This window comes from Hydra vulgaris, chromosome 10, assembly GCF_038396675.1.
Source record: "Hydra vulgaris chromosome 10, alternate assembly HydraT2T_AEP".
Classification (NCBI taxonomy): Eukaryota; Metazoa; Cnidaria; class Hydrozoa; order Anthoathecata; family Hydridae; genus Hydra; species Hydra vulgaris.
Genome location: NC_088929.1, coordinates 48,576,527 through 48,597,500, shown reverse-complemented (window position 1 = coordinate 48,597,500; position 20,974 = coordinate 48,576,527). Strand labels below are relative to the sequence as shown.

At 28.3% G+C, this 20,974-nt stretch overlaps 1 protein-coding gene across 1 annotated transcript in view; it reads right to left on the bottom strand.

The window, feature by feature from the left end:
* Window positions 1-20,974, bottom strand: part of LOC101239780 (leucine-rich repeat and WD repeat-containing protein 1) — a 70,228-nt gene that overhangs the window by 32,105 nt on the left and 17,149 nt on the right. Inside the window, exons 5-6 of the mRNA XM_065808194.1 lie at window positions 15,010-15,105; window positions 14,794-14,844 (exon numbers count right to left, since the gene is read on the bottom strand). Coding sequence (XP_065664266.1) covers window positions 14,794-14,844; window positions 15,010-15,105 — 147 coding nt within the window. The remainder of the gene's footprint in view (window positions 1-14,793; window positions 14,845-15,009; window positions 15,106-20,974) is intronic.

Sequence of the window (20,974 nt, the reverse complement as noted above, 5' to 3'; positions counted from 1 at the left end):
ACTGTTTGTAATTTTCCTTGATTGAAATGCATTAAAAACTATTTCTTTACTATTATTATTAAAACTATATTTAAATTTTTCTTTGTTTTATATTTGGCATTATTGTTTATTTTTATAATTATTACTATTTTGTTATCTTTATTGTATATTATTTATTAAAGATTTCAATTAAACTACTTTTAAATTACTGCCATATATCTGACCACCAACATATATTTGACCACCACCACATCTTTATATCACTATATTTCTCTGTAAAATTTTATATTAATAAGAAGTTATAATGTAATAATATTAGAGAGTTATATGTAAGTTATTTTATTTTCTTATAAGTTATGTTTGTTATATTTCATGCAAGAAATCTGTGTTTCTTGAACAAGACTGAGCAATGAAAGACCACAGAGAAATTTGAAATGTTAAGAAAAACAATTTTTTTGTTAAACAAAAATCAGAATGAAAAAAGGAGTAAAATCACATTTACATTAAACAATAAAGATTAATTAATAAAAATCAACAACAATTTATCATTAAAGAAATGATTTATCATAAATCACATAATTTATCATTAAAACTTAAAAATTTGCTAAAATGCTAAAATCAGAAAAAAACAGACATATAAAACAAAAATTTTCATGAATAAATAATGACTTTTGATGTTCACTTTTAAAAAACATTATAAAACAAATATTACCAAAATCAAAAACAAATGTATGTGTACATTAGAGTGTGGTTATCTACCAATTCAATGGAGGTCAATAATGTTACTCCAATTTTTAAAAATTGAAAATAAGGTACAACCCAAAAACGATATACCTGTCTCACTTCGGTATTGTGCAAAATATTAGAAAGCATAGTAGTAGAAAACATAGTTTGTTATGAAACAAATGGTTAAAAATAACTTTCTTTTCACCTTTTTAACATGAATTTGTCAAGAATAAGTCATGCAGCACGAATCTTCTTGAAATTTTAAATTATATCTCATATCAACTTTGCCTTAGTTACCCAGTAGATATCATTTACTTGGATTTTGTTAAGGCTTTAGATACATTACCTCATAGCAGATTGATACATAAATTGAAAGGGTATGGGATCACTGGTAAGCTGCTAAAATGGATTCAAGCTTATCTTAAAGATAGAAGACAACAACTTGTACAAGGTGAAATAGTCTCTGAGTGGAGAGATATTTCACCTTGTACAAGTTGTTGTCTTCAGAGAAGTTTAAAAGGAAGGAAGAAAGGAGGTTTAATTATGGTCTTTGATAAGTTGTAACATTTTTACTTCATGGTTTTGTTTTGTAAATATAAAAAATTGATTTTAATTGTCATACCTTGGGTTTTGAAAAGCTTAATTGAAACCAACAAAATTAAATCTACAAAAAATTTCATCTTCAAATGAAATATTAAAATGTGTCTTTTTAGTTTATTAAGAGTAGATCTTTTTAGTGTGATTATTATACGGGAATATATTTATAGGAAATTATAAAAAAATATTTATGCAAAAAAAAGTCAATAAACTTATTTAACAAAGTTTTTATAACAAACAAGCTTGTTATGTACGGAAGGAAGAAAGGAAGTTAAATTATGGAAGTTAAAGAGGAAAGATAAAGTTTGTAGAGCAAGATAAAGAAGGACAGACAACTTAAAAGATTGCAAATTATAAGATTCAGGAAAGCAAGATGAAGGAAGCGAATTTCAAAGAACTAATGTTTGAGGAAAAAAATTAGATGAAAGAGTTTTTAAAGCACTTAGGAACAGTCGCAGTAAAAGGACTTAATTGAATGACAAGTAATATGAGTATGAATTAGAGTAGATGACACAAGAGATGCTAGCTCTTTAGAGCAGTGCTCATTATAATATTTGCAGAAAAGAGAAAGAGAAACAACAATACAACAATGTGATAATGGTTGGAGGTTGGCTGCAAGAGCAGGTCTAGCTATGTTTACAATGAAATTTTGCACCTTGTCTAAAAGAGAAAGGGCATCATTAGAAGATCGGCATCAGATATGGCAACAGTATTCCATACAAGAACGGATTTGAGATTCATAGAGATGAAGAATAAAATCCAGAGTCAGAAAGTGTCAAGCACGATAAAGAGATGCAACCTTAGCAGATGGTAATTTTGCAATGGATTTGATATAAAGTTTCAACCAAGAAAGGTCAAAAATAAGAGTTAATCCTAGAAGATAAAGGGTAGATGACTCATCGAGTACATTACTGTTCATAAATATAGGAAGATCTAAATTATTGCAGTAATGATTGGCTGGAAAAAATTGGGCTTTATCTGAATTAAAGTTCACCAGCCACTGTGTGCCCCATGCTGTAGCAGAAGTGAGATCCTTTTCAAGCTCAAATACCCCCTCCAAGCAATCAGAGAGTGTTGGCTTCTTATCATGACAAGAACAAATGGTAGTATCATCAGCGAACAACATCGAGGACAACTTTTATACTACGATTGGAAAGGAAGGATTCAATCATCTTAAAGATGTTAGCAAATACACTGTAAGAAGAAAGCCTATGGAGAAGACTAGCATGCCAAACTTTATCAAAAGCTATAGAAATGTCAAGAGCAATGACCTTAACCTCTCCATATTTATCTGATGCACAATAAAACCTATCGGTTATTACTGTTAGCAAATCAGCTGTAGAACAAGAAGATCGAAATCTATATTAATGATCAGAAAGTAAGTTATTAGATTTGAGATGAGAGATTAAGTGTTTGTTAATTAAGGATTTTAAAACCTTGCTTAAGGTTGGAAGAAGACTAATGGGACGGTAGTTAGACAAATCAGATCACTCTCCAGAATTTTTGAAAACAGGGATAACAGATGCCACTTTCTAGCATGCCAGAAAAAAAGGCTCTGATAAGCACTTGTTAAATAGATTTGAAAGTATAGATGACAGCTCTCTAGTACACTTTTGCAAGACTAGAACAGGTATGTTGTCTGGACCACAAGCTGTAAAAGAGTCTAAGCAGGAAATCACTTTAGATACAGAAGCGATAGAGAGATATGAATGTCAAGCAATGGATCAACCTGTTTGATGGCTAAATCAGGTAGAACGTAACTAGTGGAATCAAGAGGTGATATTGATGAGATCTTAGCAAACAATTCAACTTTGTTTTTAGGTGAGGTGACAAAATCTGAACAATACAAGAGAGGTGGAATAACAGATTTGCCTTTATCATTGATGCTGTTAAAGATTCTCAAGTCACAAGAGCCTAATTTTTGTGATGAAATATGAGATTTCATGACTTGAGAATAGCGGGCTTTGGCGTTAGACAAAACCTTTTTACAATGGTTTCTAGCAATAGTAAACAGACGTCTGTTTTCTGGAGAATTAATTTTTCTGATGGATGTGGAAGTAACGGTTTCGATTGGAAATAGCAGCAGCACAATGTAAGGAAAACCATGGAGAAGAGTGAGGCTTGACTTGGAATCGTCGAGAGGGAATAAAAGACTACATGCCTGCCTGAATCTACGAAGTTATGTAAGAAACCTATTTATCAACATGATGATGAAAGATTTATACCCAAGTGCCATCACAAAGAAAATCAAGGAAAGTCCCTGTCAGCTTTAAGGTAGTTGTAAGAGGTACAATGATAGGGGAATTTTGATGATGAAGAAGAATGAGATGATAGTTTTAGAGAGATCAAACCATGATCAGAAGCACCTAAGGGTGAATGTGGAGAAACTGAGAACTGAATAGGATCAGAAATAAGCCATAAGTCAAATAGAGAAGGTAAATGATTCGGGTTGTCTGGAAAGCGAGTTGGAAAGTTGACTATTTGGGTTAGAGATTTAGAAAGGCAAAAGTTGAGGGCCTTTATGCCAGCTTAAAGTCACTAACACTAGAGCCAAGGCATTAAGTGTGATAAGCATTAAAGTCACCGACAACAACAACATTGGCTGATAGATAAAAAGAGAGGGCTTGGTCAATTTGATCAGAAATAGCATCAAAAAGAGTACAGTTTTAAGATGAAGGAGAGTGATATAGAACAAAGAGAAAGGCAATAGCGTGAAGTAATGCTAAACAAAAGCACATAAAAGAATAGTCTGTTGATTCAAACCTAGTTTCCCAACAAATGGGTGAATTCTTAGGAATGTAAATGCCCAGACCAAGCTTGTGACTATTGGAGTTTTACGAATTAAAAGAAGATAACCATCAACACTAGGATAACAAGATGAGACAGCTGAACTCAAATTAGTCTCACAAAAAGTAGTACATCTGGTGAACTTTGCAAGAGATAAGACTCAACAGAAGAAAAGTTACTTCGAATACCACAAATATTAGTGAATGATAGGTTTAGAATACTTGGTAATGACCATGGCTTTTGTGTTTTATAGTTTTTGGTACTTTAGCCATTTTAAATTTTTTAAAGAACTTGACTCACTATTTAATAGTCTAAGCAATAGCCTCATTACTATTAATAAACCTTAAGCCGTGACAAAGGGCTTCAAATGTGACCTCAACAATGCAAACCAAAAGTACGAACAGGGACACCATCTATGCACAACATGGTACTGTTAGTACTCTGATATTTTTCAGCTGTTGATGGAATAAGCCTCTCTGAAAGCTACCACAGAGTTAGCAAAATCTGACTACCAGCTGGTCTCAGAACCCTAAAATTTAGTTTTAGAGCTGTACCCTCATTAGGAGATAATAGAATGAGTTGCCTAGACATAAAAACTGAGACACAAGCAAAACCCATGCATTGAGTCAAGAAGATCCAGCGTTCAAAATCCTAAACCGGAAACAATATATTAAAAATACATCTGCGCTAGCCTAATAGATGAAGAAGGAGTGCGAGGCTCGTCAACAGATAGAATCTGTTCAACTCTTCAACTCTTTTGTTTGTAATATTCATTAACGACCTAGCAGAACATTTTTACTGTAACTCAAAACTTTGAAGTTTTTGCTGTATTTTTAAATACAAGTAATTTTATATACAGTAAAACACATTTTAATACAAATGGAAGAAATCAAATGTATCAGCATCATTCGATATGTAAGTTTTCTTAAAAATATATTCTTATCTAGTCTAAATGAGCTTGCAAGTTGTATGAGTACCACTAAATTCAATTAATATTCAAAAATACAATTAATAATACCATTCAAGAGTCTATCAGATTTTCTTTTATTTCAAATGGGAGAATATTTTTAAGTTTTTTCAGGACAAACAAAAATTGAACTGAATAAAAACTAGAATTTGAATTCTTGCCAACTGAATAAAATGAACTGAACTATAATTTTTTTCTGAACAAAAATATTACGTATATTTACCTGTCAAAGCAAAAGTAAGCACAAATATTTATCTGTTGTGTGACTTTCCAATAAAAATCCAAAAAAACTTTATTAGGTTTTTAAAATATTATATACCTATATATCTATATATATATATATATATATATATATATATATATATATATATATATATATATATATATATATATATATATATACATATATATATATATCAGGGGCTATTCTAGATCGTTTTCAACCGTATTTGGGCGCAGTTAAAATTTGAGGACCTTTTTTTTTGTTATAGGCAAATATTGTTTTTTTTTGCAAAAAAAAACCCCACTGATTTTCCTCTAAATTTCTTTGGGACAGGGGTAACCGCCGCCCAAATTTTTTTCCAAGAATAGCCTCTGTGTGTGTGTGTGTTTATATATATATATATATATATATATATATATATATATATATATATATATATATATATATATATATATATATACCTATATATCTATATATAACTGCCAACCTTGAAGTGTTTGAGGTTGGCAAAATATTGCCGACCTCATTTTTTTAATTCCAAGGGCTGTATATATATATATATGTATATATATTTACATATATATATATATGCAACACTTTATACATGATATAAATAAATAAATTTTTTATAAAAATAATAAAATAAATTTTAATTTTATAAGATAGAAGTAAAACCCTCTTGTATTTTTGAGTTCAGGCTCATGTAACGCGGCAATAATATCACTAACTGGATACCAATCGATATCTGGTGTTAATGGATATTTGAAATAATTGCCAGCATTTTATTAACAGCTTACACAGCATTAGCAATGAAGATTCATCAACCAATCAAGAATCATATTTATATATTAGCAATCAAGATATGTTTTGTCTACAATATCACGCAATAACTCCCTGCACATTGCAGCTTTGTTGTGTATATAACTATTTGTAAACTGTAGCAGATTTAAAAATTCATATTGATGACATTTGTTCATTATTTTGTTGAGTGTTTTGATCGCTTCATCTAATTCATCTTGGTTTGCTACTGCCTGATTACAAACAAGTGGATTAACATTCTTGTCTAAAATCATAAACGGGCCGTTTATATATATTGTAGACAAGCGATTAAAATTCCATGCAGGAAACTTTCTAAACACAGCAAAAAAACGTTTACATGGAAATCCGGTTATTTTCCATACTTTGCATTTACATTTAGGATAGTGATGTTATCTCCAAAATTCAATTCATAACGTTGAAATTATTAAAATTTATGTTATTCCTAAAAATAAATGATAGCTGATCTTTATATAATTTGAGGTTAGTAGATTAAATTGTCCAAAACAAACAAAGATTCAAACAAAATTCAAAATATATATACATATGTAAAAGCTATTAAAAAAGGAAATATTTTGTAAATAAATTTATATAAATTTTAAACAAATATAAATTTTCAAAAGTAAATTGATTTCTGCATTTTATTTCATGTGACTTGATTGAACTTTATTATTGTTTTTTACAATAAAATAATAAACAAAAACATTTCAAAATTATCATTTTGATTTTCACTTATTAGAATAAACTTCTAAAGTCAAATCAGTGTCAATATTCAATATTCAGCCAATATTCATACCAATGTCAATATTCAGTGACTTTTATGTAAGCAAGTATCTTTCCAGCATGTGAAAAATGCCAAATTTACTGCTCATTGACGTTAATAAGCTTTTAAACAGCATGATTGAAGTGAGAAATAACAATAAGTTACTTTACTAATAATGAGCAAGCTATGTTGCAAATATCTAAACAATGTTCCTTTGACAACAGGAACATTCTCAAATCATTTAGCAAGTGTTTCATGTGTATTTTTAGCAGCTGTTTCAGTTACAAATATAAAGAGAAATCTAAAAATAAATTTAAATCAGATAAATCTGACATTATTTTAAGAATGTATTTAGTAAGATCTTGTTTCAATTATTTTCTATACAATTTTCTTTACAAAAAACTTTTATAGCAAATATTTCAAAATTAGCTTTATTAGGATTGACTTTATAACAAACCAGCTCAGTATCGTGAAGCAAATTGTCAGATATAACACAAAGATTACTTTTAAAGACTTGACATTTACAATGTGAGATCTCTAAAAGGAAACATATTCTTAAAATGGAAGAAGAGTTGCCTGATTTTCAAAAAATAATATGAACTTCATCTTGAATTACAAATAAAAAATGTTCAACAAAATTACTTTGCAAAATATATTCTTTAGCTGTCATGTTTTTATTCAGCTGCGTTAAAATGACTGGTATTTGCTAACATAATGATGTTTTGTGAGTTCATATAATTTGCTAACTCTTCTTGAAATTCACTAGGGCTTTACTTATTGTTTCTAAGGAGCACCTATCAGATTTCAACCATTATTTATTTCATTAGATGGATTCTTTACCAGGTCATTTAATTCTTTTTTTTTCTGGGACACTGGATCACTGTGAGATATGTCCCAGAAAAATACATGCTTTATTTTTTAACGTTCATGCATTTTTTTTAAATGAACATACGATTAAGGTCATCAGATCTTTCAACTTTATTTCCATTTATCATTCTTTTACCATAAGATTTGGATTTTGATTGTGTATACAAACTTTGACTGTGTGTGCCAGATTTTCTTGCAAATATACAATGTTTTGGCCTTCAAAAGGATCATCATGAATCATCAAACTTTGATCTGATAAAGTTCTGAGAGACTGCATAAATGAGATGCTAAAAATGAAACTTTCTTTAAGATATTTTCAATGTTAAAACTTTCTAATGAGAGTTTACTTTTTATATATAAAGCTCACAAATAAAAACCTGTAAAAACAGGATGCAATAAACATAAATAAAGGATAATTATCTTCTCATTATTTTTACTTGTTTTCCATAAGAATGAGTTCTACAATATGTTAACTAATAATAGTTTTTTTTTCATTTAATTTTTTTAAATAATAGTAATTCAATTAAAATATGATTGCATTGTTATTATGGATTAATTCATCTTGTTCTACTTCACATAATCATTGATGCCTGGTTTTACTGTCCTATTTGTGTTCTGAATTATTAGCAATCTAATCAGTGATTAAATTCTACTTTAAATAGGTGATTCACTTATAATAAAATAAAATTTCACGAAATAATGCTTTTAATTCAAAATTAATTTAGATATTTTTTAAGTATCACATTTAAACCGCAATGAAGGTCTCTAAATAGGTAATGCTCCTTTATTTGCAACCCTATCCATTTTAAAGATTATATCAAGTAGGGGGAAACCAAACATACCCCTCTTTTTATTAAGAAATGACTTAAATTGGTTGCAGCTCTCCCATAGGCGAGTAGGCAAGCTAGAGGACACGTTATATTTCCAATAATGCATTCAACTGTTGTTAATTGAAAATAGAATTTTTTAAAAATACTGGATTTTTTGTTATGAACATGACAAGTTTATAATGTTTGCATTTTTAGATAGTTGGGTATAATGATGGACTTATTTGCTGTTAATCTTAGATCAAAAGAAAGTGCTAGAAAAATTTACAAGCATCTCAAAATAGTTGGAAATTTGACATTTTAGGCAAATGAGGAAAAAACTTTTAAATAAATTTGAGTTCTAAGCAGCAACAAGCTGCTTATATTTTGCCCATTCATTGTAAACAATAACAGTAACAAATCAATATATATTAAATAATAACTAATCAGAAAACTTACCTGTAAAGACTTGTGAATAAATTATAGTAACAAATACTACAGTTAATTTTATTTTTGAGATTTTTTCTAAAGCTGAGGATGTCATAATTTTTCTCTATGATACAATTTAATAAAAATCACTTTTTTAAAGAGAAAAAATGAGACACTTGTTGAAAGTGAAAAAAAAGTTATAAGGTTTTAAACTAGTTTATTTGTAAATCAAGAGGGGCATTGTGTCAAGTTTATACAGCTATGATTATTAAAAAATTGTTTTTGAAAGTCTAAAAATATAATCTTTGTAAAATAATAACCTATTTACATAATGCACATAATAATATTTAAAAATCAGAAAAATCTGAGATGGCGTCCCACAAATGTATCCAAATATATTAATATAATATATACAATATATATATGTATATATATATATATATATATATATATATATATATATATATATATATATATATATATATATATATATATATAAATATATCTATATATAAACATATAAATAAATATATATATAGATATACATATATATACTCTAGCGCTATTTTAAATATATATATATATATATATATATATTTATATATATATATATATACATATACATATCTTACTATCTATCCATCTATCCATCTATCTATCTATCTATCTATCTATCTATATATATATATATATATATATATATATATATATATATATATATATATATATATATATATATATATATATATATATATATATATACACATATACATATCTTACTATCTATCTATCTATCTATCTATCTATCTATCTATCTATATATATATATATATATATATATATATATATATATATATATATATATATATATATATATATATATATATATATATATATATATATATACAACTTACAACACCACTAGTAGTAGGAAATTAGTAAAGAGCAACAAATAATAACTCCAAATGAAAACACAGACTAAAAGTAAACCTCCAACTCAAATAAGTAAAGAAAAACGCTAAAAATTAAAAAAAAAGTAATTTTAATATAAATAAAAAACAATAAGTCTAATCACAAAATCAAAAAAAAATATTTCTTGATCATTAATAAACTTTGATAGCGAAAGAAAAAAAGTAATATTATAGAAAATATTAGTCTCAAAAATGTAAAAATGAAAAATTTATTTTCAAAATACAGTTTGTACAAAATTGTTTGTATGGGCCACTTTTCATATTTAATTTTAAAAATAATGTGCGCATGAAAGTGCATTGTATTAACATTTTTAGTTTTTTCTATAACTAATAACTCTTTAAAAATTTTTTATAGAATTATTTGTTGTTATTAGTTGATTGGTGTTTTTTAAGTTACTTTAAATTTTTCATTTAAGTTGGCACCTAAAAATAAAATTGTTCATATTGCATAAAGATAAACCTTTTATAAAAATTTTATAATCTTTAAAGCTGTAGCCAACTTTTCTTGTGTTAGGATTGAACAGTTTATGAAATGGATTAATTTTATGAAAGTTAGTTGGTAAATTGTAAGAAATATTTAGCTATACCTGCTAAAACATTTTAATTGTTGTGTGGATTAAACCCGATTTCTTGTTCTTTTTAATCTTTTTTAATTTTATTTTTAGAGAAAAACAATATTTTTAAACCTGCTTATTTTTAAGGCTATAACATATTCTGGCATTGATGAGTTGAATATTTTTTCTTTCAGAAGAATTTTGGGATAACCTGTCATTGATAGCAATCGGAATTTGTAGGGGGCAATTAGATTAGTTATGTATGTAAAATAGATCACTACTTAACTTTTTGAAAGGATGTTAATGGTTTCTTTCTAGGTAAACCTAGAGATCTAGCAGTGGACTTTCTAAAATAATTACACCTTGAAAGTTAGCAGTGGATAGAATTGTCTCTAGTTGTATTTTACAGTTGATTGTTTTAAAAGCTTTACTTTTATTTGAAAAACCTCTATATCATTTAGGATTTAATAATAAACCAAAAAGGTAGATTTTTTGCTTTTCTTTTTACAGAAATTACGAGAAAAAATCATTTTTTTTACATGATGATTACACATTAGACTCTACATGACGATTGGACATTAGACTCTACACGATGATTACACATTAGACTCTACATGATGATTGCACATTAGACTCTACATGATGATTGCACATTAGACTCTACATGATGATTGGTCATTAGACTCTACATGATGATTACACATTAGACTCTACATGATGATTGCACATTAGACTCTACATGCATAAACAAAGTAAAATAATAAGTAAAAGAAAAAAACATTAGTCAAAACAAAAAAACATGTAAGAAGCAAAAATCTTTGTAGCATAGTATGTGTTTTTTATTTATTTTTGTTCTAACTTATTGACATGATTTTCACTTAATATCAAAAATATACTCAAATTTTTTTAATTTTGATTACTACAACTATTATCATTAACTACTTGTTTATTTTTTATTATTATCATCAAAGTATGATTTTTAAATGTTTACTTAGTTTATCTATGTTCAATGAGTGTATACTTGTTATTAATCATATGATATTTAAATTGGTGTCACTTCTTTGATCAGAACTCTGTTTGAGTGACACCATCCTTATCAATCATTTAGTAATTATTATTAAATACATATAATCAATTTACTCATTATTATATCATTATATATTATTATTCTTATTCTTATTCTTATATATATATATATATATATATATATATATATATATATATATATATATATATATATATATATATATATATATATATATATATATATTAATTAATCAACTATTTTTACTTACTACAATCAAAAGAATTATGATTTTATTATTATTATTATTGTTATTATATTTATTATTGTTATAATAATATTATTGTATGATTTTAAAAATAAATATTGTGTTACTGTTGTTGTTGTTGTTATATGTAGAAAATAAACTATGAAAGGTTAGATCAAACAAAGATACTCCATTAAAAAATACACTATAAAGGAAGAGATCAAACAAAGATATTCCATTAAATATACACTATAAAGGGTAAGATAAACAAAGATATTCCATTAAAAAAGTGGAAAATTAAAATTATATGTTGTCCATATCATAAATTATTTACTTAAAATTAGCAAGAAGTTATATTATATTTTGTCATATCATAATAATATTATATCATTTTATATAAATAACACAATGACAAAGATCAGAAAAATTCTATCAAGTACAAATATATACTCAACAATAGATTACATATAATATAGAGATGCCACAAATAGTGATTTTGCTGAATGCCGAGTACTGGGCTTGACTCTCAGCCAAATATTTGGTAACACTTAGAAAATTTCATGAGTGACAGTTTCTAACCTGCATTAGTTAAGTGAATACTGTAATCACACTACAGGTAATAACACATATTTGTTTTATTTTTGTTTAGACATGTTATTTGTTGCCTATTTGTTACATCAAGCTTTGTTCCTTCCTGGCAATTGCATTATTTATTTTTTATATTGGTTGTTAATGTATTTATAATATAAACAGTCACTAGAATTTGTAAATAAATGAGTTGAATTTACTAAATTCAATTCATTTATTTACAAATTTGATAATTTATTTTAAATTACAAACATCAAATATTGTCATTAAAAGCGTATAAACACATTAATAATTAATTGTCCTTTAAAAACTATTTAAACCGAAAAGTTAATTTAGTGAACATAAAAGATTTTGTATTCGATTTGTTTTTTGTTTTTGTTATTCACCTCCTCAAGGTCAAGAAGGCCACTACAGACAAGGAGGCTAGTTAATAGTGGTTATAAACCTCTCTCAACTCTATAACTCCGAAGCACGAACCTTGACCTACAAGGCCGCTGCCCGGAGAAACAAGTTGAGCACGGCACTACCAGGGACATGGTGGGGATCGAACTTGGAATCTCTCGCTTATGAAGCGAGCGCTTTACCACTACACCACTACCACATTCAATATTCGATTTACTTGCCAAAACTACTACACCACTACCGCATTTGTATTCGGCTTGCCAAAAACAGGAACTTCATAAGTGCAAACTGGCATAAGTGCGAATGGCGTAAGTGTGAACTGGCATAAGTGCAAATTGGCATAATTGCAAACTGACATAAGTGTGAAGCAGATACAAAACTGGCACAAGTACGAACTGGCATAAGTGCAGATTGGCAAAAGCGCGCCAAAAGAATTTGCAAATATTGGCAGAAGTGCAAACTGTCATAAGTGTGAGCTGGCATACGTGCATTTATGCCAAATAGCATTTATGCCAAATCACACTTATGCCAGTTTGCACTTGTGATTGCAACTGCTTCGCACTTATGCCAATGTTTGCAAAATCTTTTGGCGCACTTATGCCAATTCGCACATACACCAGTTCGCACTTATGCTAGTTTTTGCAACGCTTCACATTTATGCCAGTTCGCACTTATGCTAATTTGCGCTTATTCAGCCTAGCCAAAAACTACAATAAGTAACAAAAGCTGTATTATTTAAAAATTTTTTTGCAAAAAGGCTTAAAAATGACATCTCTTAATAAAAAATCACTTATTTGGAAATATTATGAAAATTGTAGGGAAGATAATAAACTAGCAGTTTGTTTGCTGTGTAAAAGCAAGATCTTGTGTGGTGGAGAAGAAAGGAAACCAAGAAATTAAAACTATTACATATATTATAACTAATTAAATATGTTTTAACAAAACAAACTATTTAACCCGGTAATTTTTTTATTTCTAGTTCTTTTGCAAAGTAGGTACTTTAATAAAGCTAAGGACTCTTTTTTGTTTCCAGCTATAACTTCTCTGAAAAACCACTTTCAAAACAAGCACTCTGAGCAGTACGCTAAGTTAATTGAAGCTTAGTCAGAAAGCGGGAGCAAAAATGAGGGTTCTCTCATTTATACCAACTCAAAGATACCAGCAGTAACAGGTATGTTAAAAAAGAAACAGTTAACTCTGAAAGAGACAGCTGAAAGGAAACTGTGTTAGGATATTATTGATCCGAAATCAATAAAATATTATTACTTAATCTGAGAAATGATTTCCTTAGACAATGAATCATTATCATTTGTTGAATAAGTGGGTTTTAACAAGCTTATAGAAAAGGCAGTTCACAATACAAAATACCTTGGTGCACTTATATGACTGAGAAAATTATCCCCGATATATTTAAAAGATATTGCACTAAAATTGAAGCTAGTATTTCACAAGCAACTGCAGTATCTATGACATCTGACATATGGAAATGTCAGCACTAAAACTAAAGTTTCTTAATTAATACAAGACATAAGCACACGCTGGAACTGAACATGCTATTTATTGGGAAACTATTAGAGCAAAAGCAAGCTGGGTCATTGTACATAACTGATTATGATTCTCTAAACAATTTAACACCTGCTCAATGGGAGTTAATGTAACAATGTACTAAACTTCTCAAACTGTTATATTACAAAAAACACGAATAGATTTCAAGTATTAAACTTGTTTTGAATAAATAAAAATTGTGAATAATAGAATCTTGTATTTATAACATATTTATTATTTGACTAAACTGTTTATTGCATTATTTATAGTAATATATAATAATATAATCTATTTCTAATACAATTTTTTTCATGTTTCAGCATTCAGCCAAACAGTTTGCAAAATTTGACCAAATACCAAATAGTAGAAAATGTTTCCGAATACACTGAATACCGAACAGTTGCCAAATATTTGTGGCATCTCTAATATAATATGCTCAACCAAAAAGTTGTTTGTTAACCAAGGTTAACAAATGCTTTCAAATCAGGTTTTTAACCAGTACCTTATAATCTTTAAATTCTTTCAGTAGAGGAGGACCAGCATTTATGGTATTCTAAAAATTACATAATACTTGAACTAATCTCCACTAAGCAAAAATAAAAAAAAATTAAAAAAAAACAAAGTTATATAAAATTCAAAATAAATGCTTTTTTGAAGAAAATAATCAAATAAAAAATGAAACTTTTATATTTAGAAACTAAACAAAAAAAAAATTAACCTTTGCCAATTGAATCATTTTACTAATCCTTGTTTGTTCATTTGAAGGTTCATTATAAATCTCGCTAGCAGCTTTGGACAAAAACATTTCTTGCAACTATAAATACACAAATAAACGTTATAAATACATGCATACAATGCATACATACATACATACATACATACATATACAGTATCGGACAAAACGAGTGCAACCAAATAATGCTAATTTAGCTTCTTTATATAAAAGTGCTGCATTTTTTCAATTTAGAGAAATAACTATGTAACTGTTTAGAGACAAAGTTCTTCAAGTTCTATTCATCACAAAGTTCATTATTTGTACACAAAAATTAATAAATTAATCAAAAGTATTAGAAAAAGTTTTTTCCTTCTGGACAAAACAAGTGCAACTTGACAAAATGTTGACCGAGCTGTATTTTGCTATCAATATTTCGTGGCAAATCCTTTGTTGTCAATCACAGCCTTGCATCTTTGAGGCATAGATTCGATCAGGTGATCAATGAAACTTTGTGGAATCGCTGCCCAGGCCTTTTGGATTTGTTCAAACAGTTGATCCTTATTACGAACACCTTCACCATTAATTCTGCGGTTGACAATTTCCCACAGGTTCTTGATAGGTTTGAGATCCGGAGATTGAGGCGACCAATCCATCACCGATAGGTGGTTGTCTTGAAACCACTGCTTGACTACTTTTGCAGTGTGTTTCGGATCGTTGTCTTGTTGAAAAACCCATTTTATTGGCATATTCCATTCAGCATGTAACATAACATCTTTCAGAATACTTTTATACATGAAACGGTCCATTATTCCATCGTTTCGATGTATTGGAACTAGACCGTTAGCAGAAAAACACCCCCAGACCATTACATTGCCTCCACCATGCTTCGCGGTTTTATGGCAGTAACGTCAAACGAGGCGTTTTCCGGCCGGACAACATACACAGCTAATGCCATCGCTCCCAATGATGTTGAACTTCAATTTATTACTGAACAGGACAGTTCGCCATTTCTGCACATTCCAGTCAATATGAGATGTAGCAAAAAGGAGTCTTTTCTTCTGGTTTTTTAGTGAAATCAGTGGTTTCTTTGCAGGGTGTCAAGAAAACAATCCGGCTTCAACAGCACATCGTCTGATTGTTCGGTCCGATACAGGCAGCTCTAATTGCTTTTGTATCTCGACTAATTATATCCAGGGATCCTTCTTGACGGATTTGACAATCATAGAATCCTCTCTAGAAGTGGTGGAACGCGGTCTTCCACCTTTGTTATCTGCTGCCAACTTCTCCGTAGAATGATATTTGGAACATAGTCTTGATACGGTCCATTTTTTCACGCGATATTTATCACAAATACTTTTTTGTGACATTCCACTTATGTAATCACCAATAATTTTTTTTCTTAGCTCCAATCCAAGACTGTCAGGAGCCATTTTTGCACTTGAAGTCATAAAAATTATAAAAATAAATAATAATGCTTCTCAAAGCTTACCGTGTTACATTTACCTTGTGATGATACAATAATGCTCTGTGGAACACAACGCCTTGGTTGGATGTGGACTGTATTGATGCAATGAAACACTTGTTGTATTTCACTTCTTGTATTGATGTTCTTCGATAAAACACTTTGATAAAACTCACTTTGTTAAACTGTCTTGATAATACTGACTGATTGACTTCCATATACTGATATCCATATACTGACTTCCATATACTGATTGACTTTATTTACTGATTTCCATATACTGATTTCCATATACTGATTTCCATATACTGACTTCCATATACTGATTGACTTCCATAATTGACTTACCATAAACTGACTGAATTACATGTCGATTTACATGTCTCTTATATAGTAAAATGAACTTGTGTGAACCTGTTCTGGAAGATTCTAGATGCTTCTTTTTGATGCTTCTGGAAGCTTCTGGATGCTTCTGAATGTTTCTGGATATTTCTGGATGCTTTCAGATGCTTCTTCTGGAAACTTCTGTATACTTCCTTTAATTATTAAAAAACTTCTGTGACGTTGACATGGACCAGACTTAAGAAAATGAAACTAACCAAAAAAGCTGCATTTTTTTTATCCGCTGCAAAATGGCACTTGTCAACAAAATTCTGCCTGTGTGCTGTCACCTGTCAGCTGATTGCTGACAGGTGACAGCACGCAGACATGTAAAATTAGGAACACTTTTTAGCATTGTTTGATGTTGGTTGCAAATGTTTTGTCCAATACTGTGTGTATATATATATATATATATATATATATATATATATATATATATATATATATATATATATATATATATATATATATATATATATATATATATATATATATATATATATATATATATGTTAGTGCGATGTCTTAAATGTTTCCAAAATTTCTTTTTTGCACAATATAAATAAAACAATTGAGGAATAAAACTAATTTTTTTCATTGTAAACCAATAAACTTTAATTTCATTTTAACTTCCTTTAAAAGTTGTTTAATATGTTTTTACCTTTCTGTAGAGTTCAAATCACCCATTGTTTATAAATTTGTATGCGCAGGATGTAATTCCTGTTACTTAGACGAAACCTCTTGCCACCTCAAAACACGAATGATTGAACACTACAGGAGACACAAAAATTCAAATATCTCCATGCTAACAATAATTGTTTTAATAATTATAATAACTGTTTCTCGATATTGGATTCTGTCTCCAATAAATTTGAGCTTAAGATTAAGGTAAGTTTTTTCATTTAATGGAAAAATCCAGATAAAAAAGTTAAAGTTAAAAATTAAAAAATATATACCTTCTCTCATTATAGTTACCATTTTATAGTTCAATTTTTGTTAAAATAAACCATTTGTTAAATGATTTAATAACTTTTTTATTGTACTTTTTGCTATTGTCTATTTTGTTGTAATTGATAAAAAAAATTTAATTCAAATTTTATTATTTGTGGAATATTTGTTATATAAAGTTAGATTTTTTTAACCCAACTGACTATAAAATAGTTGAAACATATTGCAATTATTTTTGAAACATAATGAGATTAATTTGCCTTATTCTTTATTTTGTTTTAATCTTATCTTGTTTCATTTCTATTTAAAACTATTTAATGGTTGGGCGAAGAGGCGCTAAGTAGAAGCATATAAAAGAATGGTCAGAAATTCAAACTTGATTTCTTGACAAAATAATGATTTGATGCATAAGTTTATGTCCTTGCCAAGCATGTGACTATTGGAGTCTTTAGAACCAAGGGATAATAGCCATCAATACTAAGATTTGAAAAAGAAACAGCTGAAATTAAATTATTCTCACAAGAGCAAGCAATTCTTGTGAATTTTGTAAGAGATAAGATATACAACTGATGAAAAGTTACTTTGCAGACCACAAATATTTGTGAAAGATATATTAAAACAGTTAGGTGGTGATGATGGTTTTATATTCAATATTTTTTGGTTACTTTGGGTTTAAGTTTAAAATGACTGGTTCATAGAGAAAACATGTAATGAGCTTAGGATCACATGCTACGCACAGTCTCTATTCCAGTCTTGCTATTTAACCTAAAGCCATAAGTTAGGGCTCCTTATGTGACCTCAACAATACACACCAATAGCATTAATAGAGAAACTATGAGCAATATGGCACTGTTAATACTCTGATATTTACAGCTGTTGATGAAACCAGCCTCTCTAATAGCTTCCTCAGTAATCGGGAAACCTTACTACCAGTCAACCTCAGAACCATTAAACTGAATATTAGCGCTGCACCCTTATGAGGAGATAACAGGAATAGTTGCAGACCTTGTTAAGAAGCGTTACGCAGCTCACATTTTGCCTGCGAAAAGACGATTTGCCTACACGTTCAGCAGTTTTGCGTTACGTAAAAACTTTTATCTTTTAGAATATTTAAATTATCTTTTGATATCATTTATGTGACATTTATTCAGAAGAAATAAAGTGGTAAGTAAAAGCATTTAACCGCAATTGTAAACTAATAGATTTTTTGTTAAAGAAACAGTTTAATAACTTTTTTTGTTGTTGTTAAAAATAAGTTAAAGAAAATAAAGTGTTTTAAGTTTTATCTTAAGGAATTAAATATATAAACTCCTTTTAAATATAAATTTTTTTTTGTCATAATAGTTTAAGAAATGCACGATTTATTTTGATGTAAATATTGTTTTGATTTAATTTATTTGGATTTATTTTGATGTAAATATTTTATTAATAAGATATTTTGTTTATTGTTAATTCATTAACATGAAGCTTTAATGACGTTCGTTTAATTTATGAAAATAAATTATGATCATGAAAATGCTATTGGTAACTAATAGATAATAAAAAAAAACTCTTTATTGTTTAAAAACAGTATTAAAATGAGTTCACAAAATAAATAAGAAAAAATTTATCAACACTGAATAAAATAACCAAAAAGCAACTGTAAAATTATAAGAAAATAATCAAATATTATGTTATGTTTTATAAAAAAAATATTTTTTTCAAAATAAAATTTAGTTCATGTTTGAAAAAAATAACAAAAATGATTTTTCAAATAAGAACTTAGATTTTATTTGTAACTTTTGTTATAGTGAGAAAAAAAAACTGTTTGTATGATTTTTAACGCGTTAATAAAATAACTTTAATTACAATCGGTACTTGAAAAGATGCTAGTGACACAATTCTAACAATACAAAATATATTTGCTGAGTTGAGTTACTTTGAAATGCGTTACGCGTTTTCGTTACGCAGCGAAATCTTGTAACAAGGCTTCTAGTTGCCACTATCAAAGAGGCACAAGTAAAAATCTACGAATAGAGTGGAGAAGATCCAGCATTCATCATCGGAAAATAAAAGTAGGTAAAAAGTAGGTAGGAAAAAAAGTAACATAGGTTTACATCTTTGCCAGCTCAATAGATAAAGATGAAATACAAGGCTTGTTAACAAAATTACTTTATTTACCCCTAAAGTACTTGATTATGTGGTTTTCTACAAGCCAGTAGTTGGATGCAGTTAACATCTGCCCAAGATGAAAAATTTTTATTGAGACACGACCTCTAGTGTTTACTCAACCAAGGAAATTCTTCTTAAAGGGAATTTAAAGAGTCTTAAAAAGAAAATGTTTTTTTGGAGTCTTAAATTGGGGAATTTTAATTTTGAGTTTATTTCTCTTTTTCCTAAAATAACAACCCTACAAGGCAGCAGGAATAGGGGCAAGTAGTACTGGATTACATGATAGCATTATCAGGGTGATTGTAAAACCTGACCTAACTTGAAAGTTAGTAAGGAGCACCTATAATGGAATCAAATGTTCTATTATCTTGAATTTTCATGTCATTGTACAAATTTGTTTCAAAAAGTCAGATTTAATATAAAAAGACAAGATTTTCAATTTCTAAATGACCATTGTGTCTTTATCAAGACACAATTAGTCTTTTTCAACTAGTGCCCTAGTTAATACAAAATATTATTCATTAAACAAATACATTTAGTGGCCATAACCTATAAGATCAGGTAATTTGCTGTATTATATAAAAGTAATATGACAATTTTAATAGTCTACCTCTTATTACAGCCGCACACTATGCATAAGTAAGCAGAAATAGGATTTTACTTTTCTGAAAAAAATTTTAATGTTAACATTTTTTAACCGAAACAAGTTAGCATTAAATAATAAAAAAATGTTTGTTTTAAATTTTTTTAAATTTGCCTTTTAAAGTGCAGGATTTTCAGAAGTAAAAAAACCAGGGTTTTCAATAAACCTTTATATTACATACAATAATTTCCAAATTTCATTAATTTTTTTGCATATTATCAAATAACACATTTTGTAAATTAAAAACTAAAAAAAGAAAAAAATATGTTTGGATTTTGTTTTTGTGTGTCCGTAAAGATTGATTGATTAGACCATGTTACTACAGAGGTAGCCAGTTTTTTATTTATTATAAATTTTCTGCAATAAATAGACTTATTAAAAGT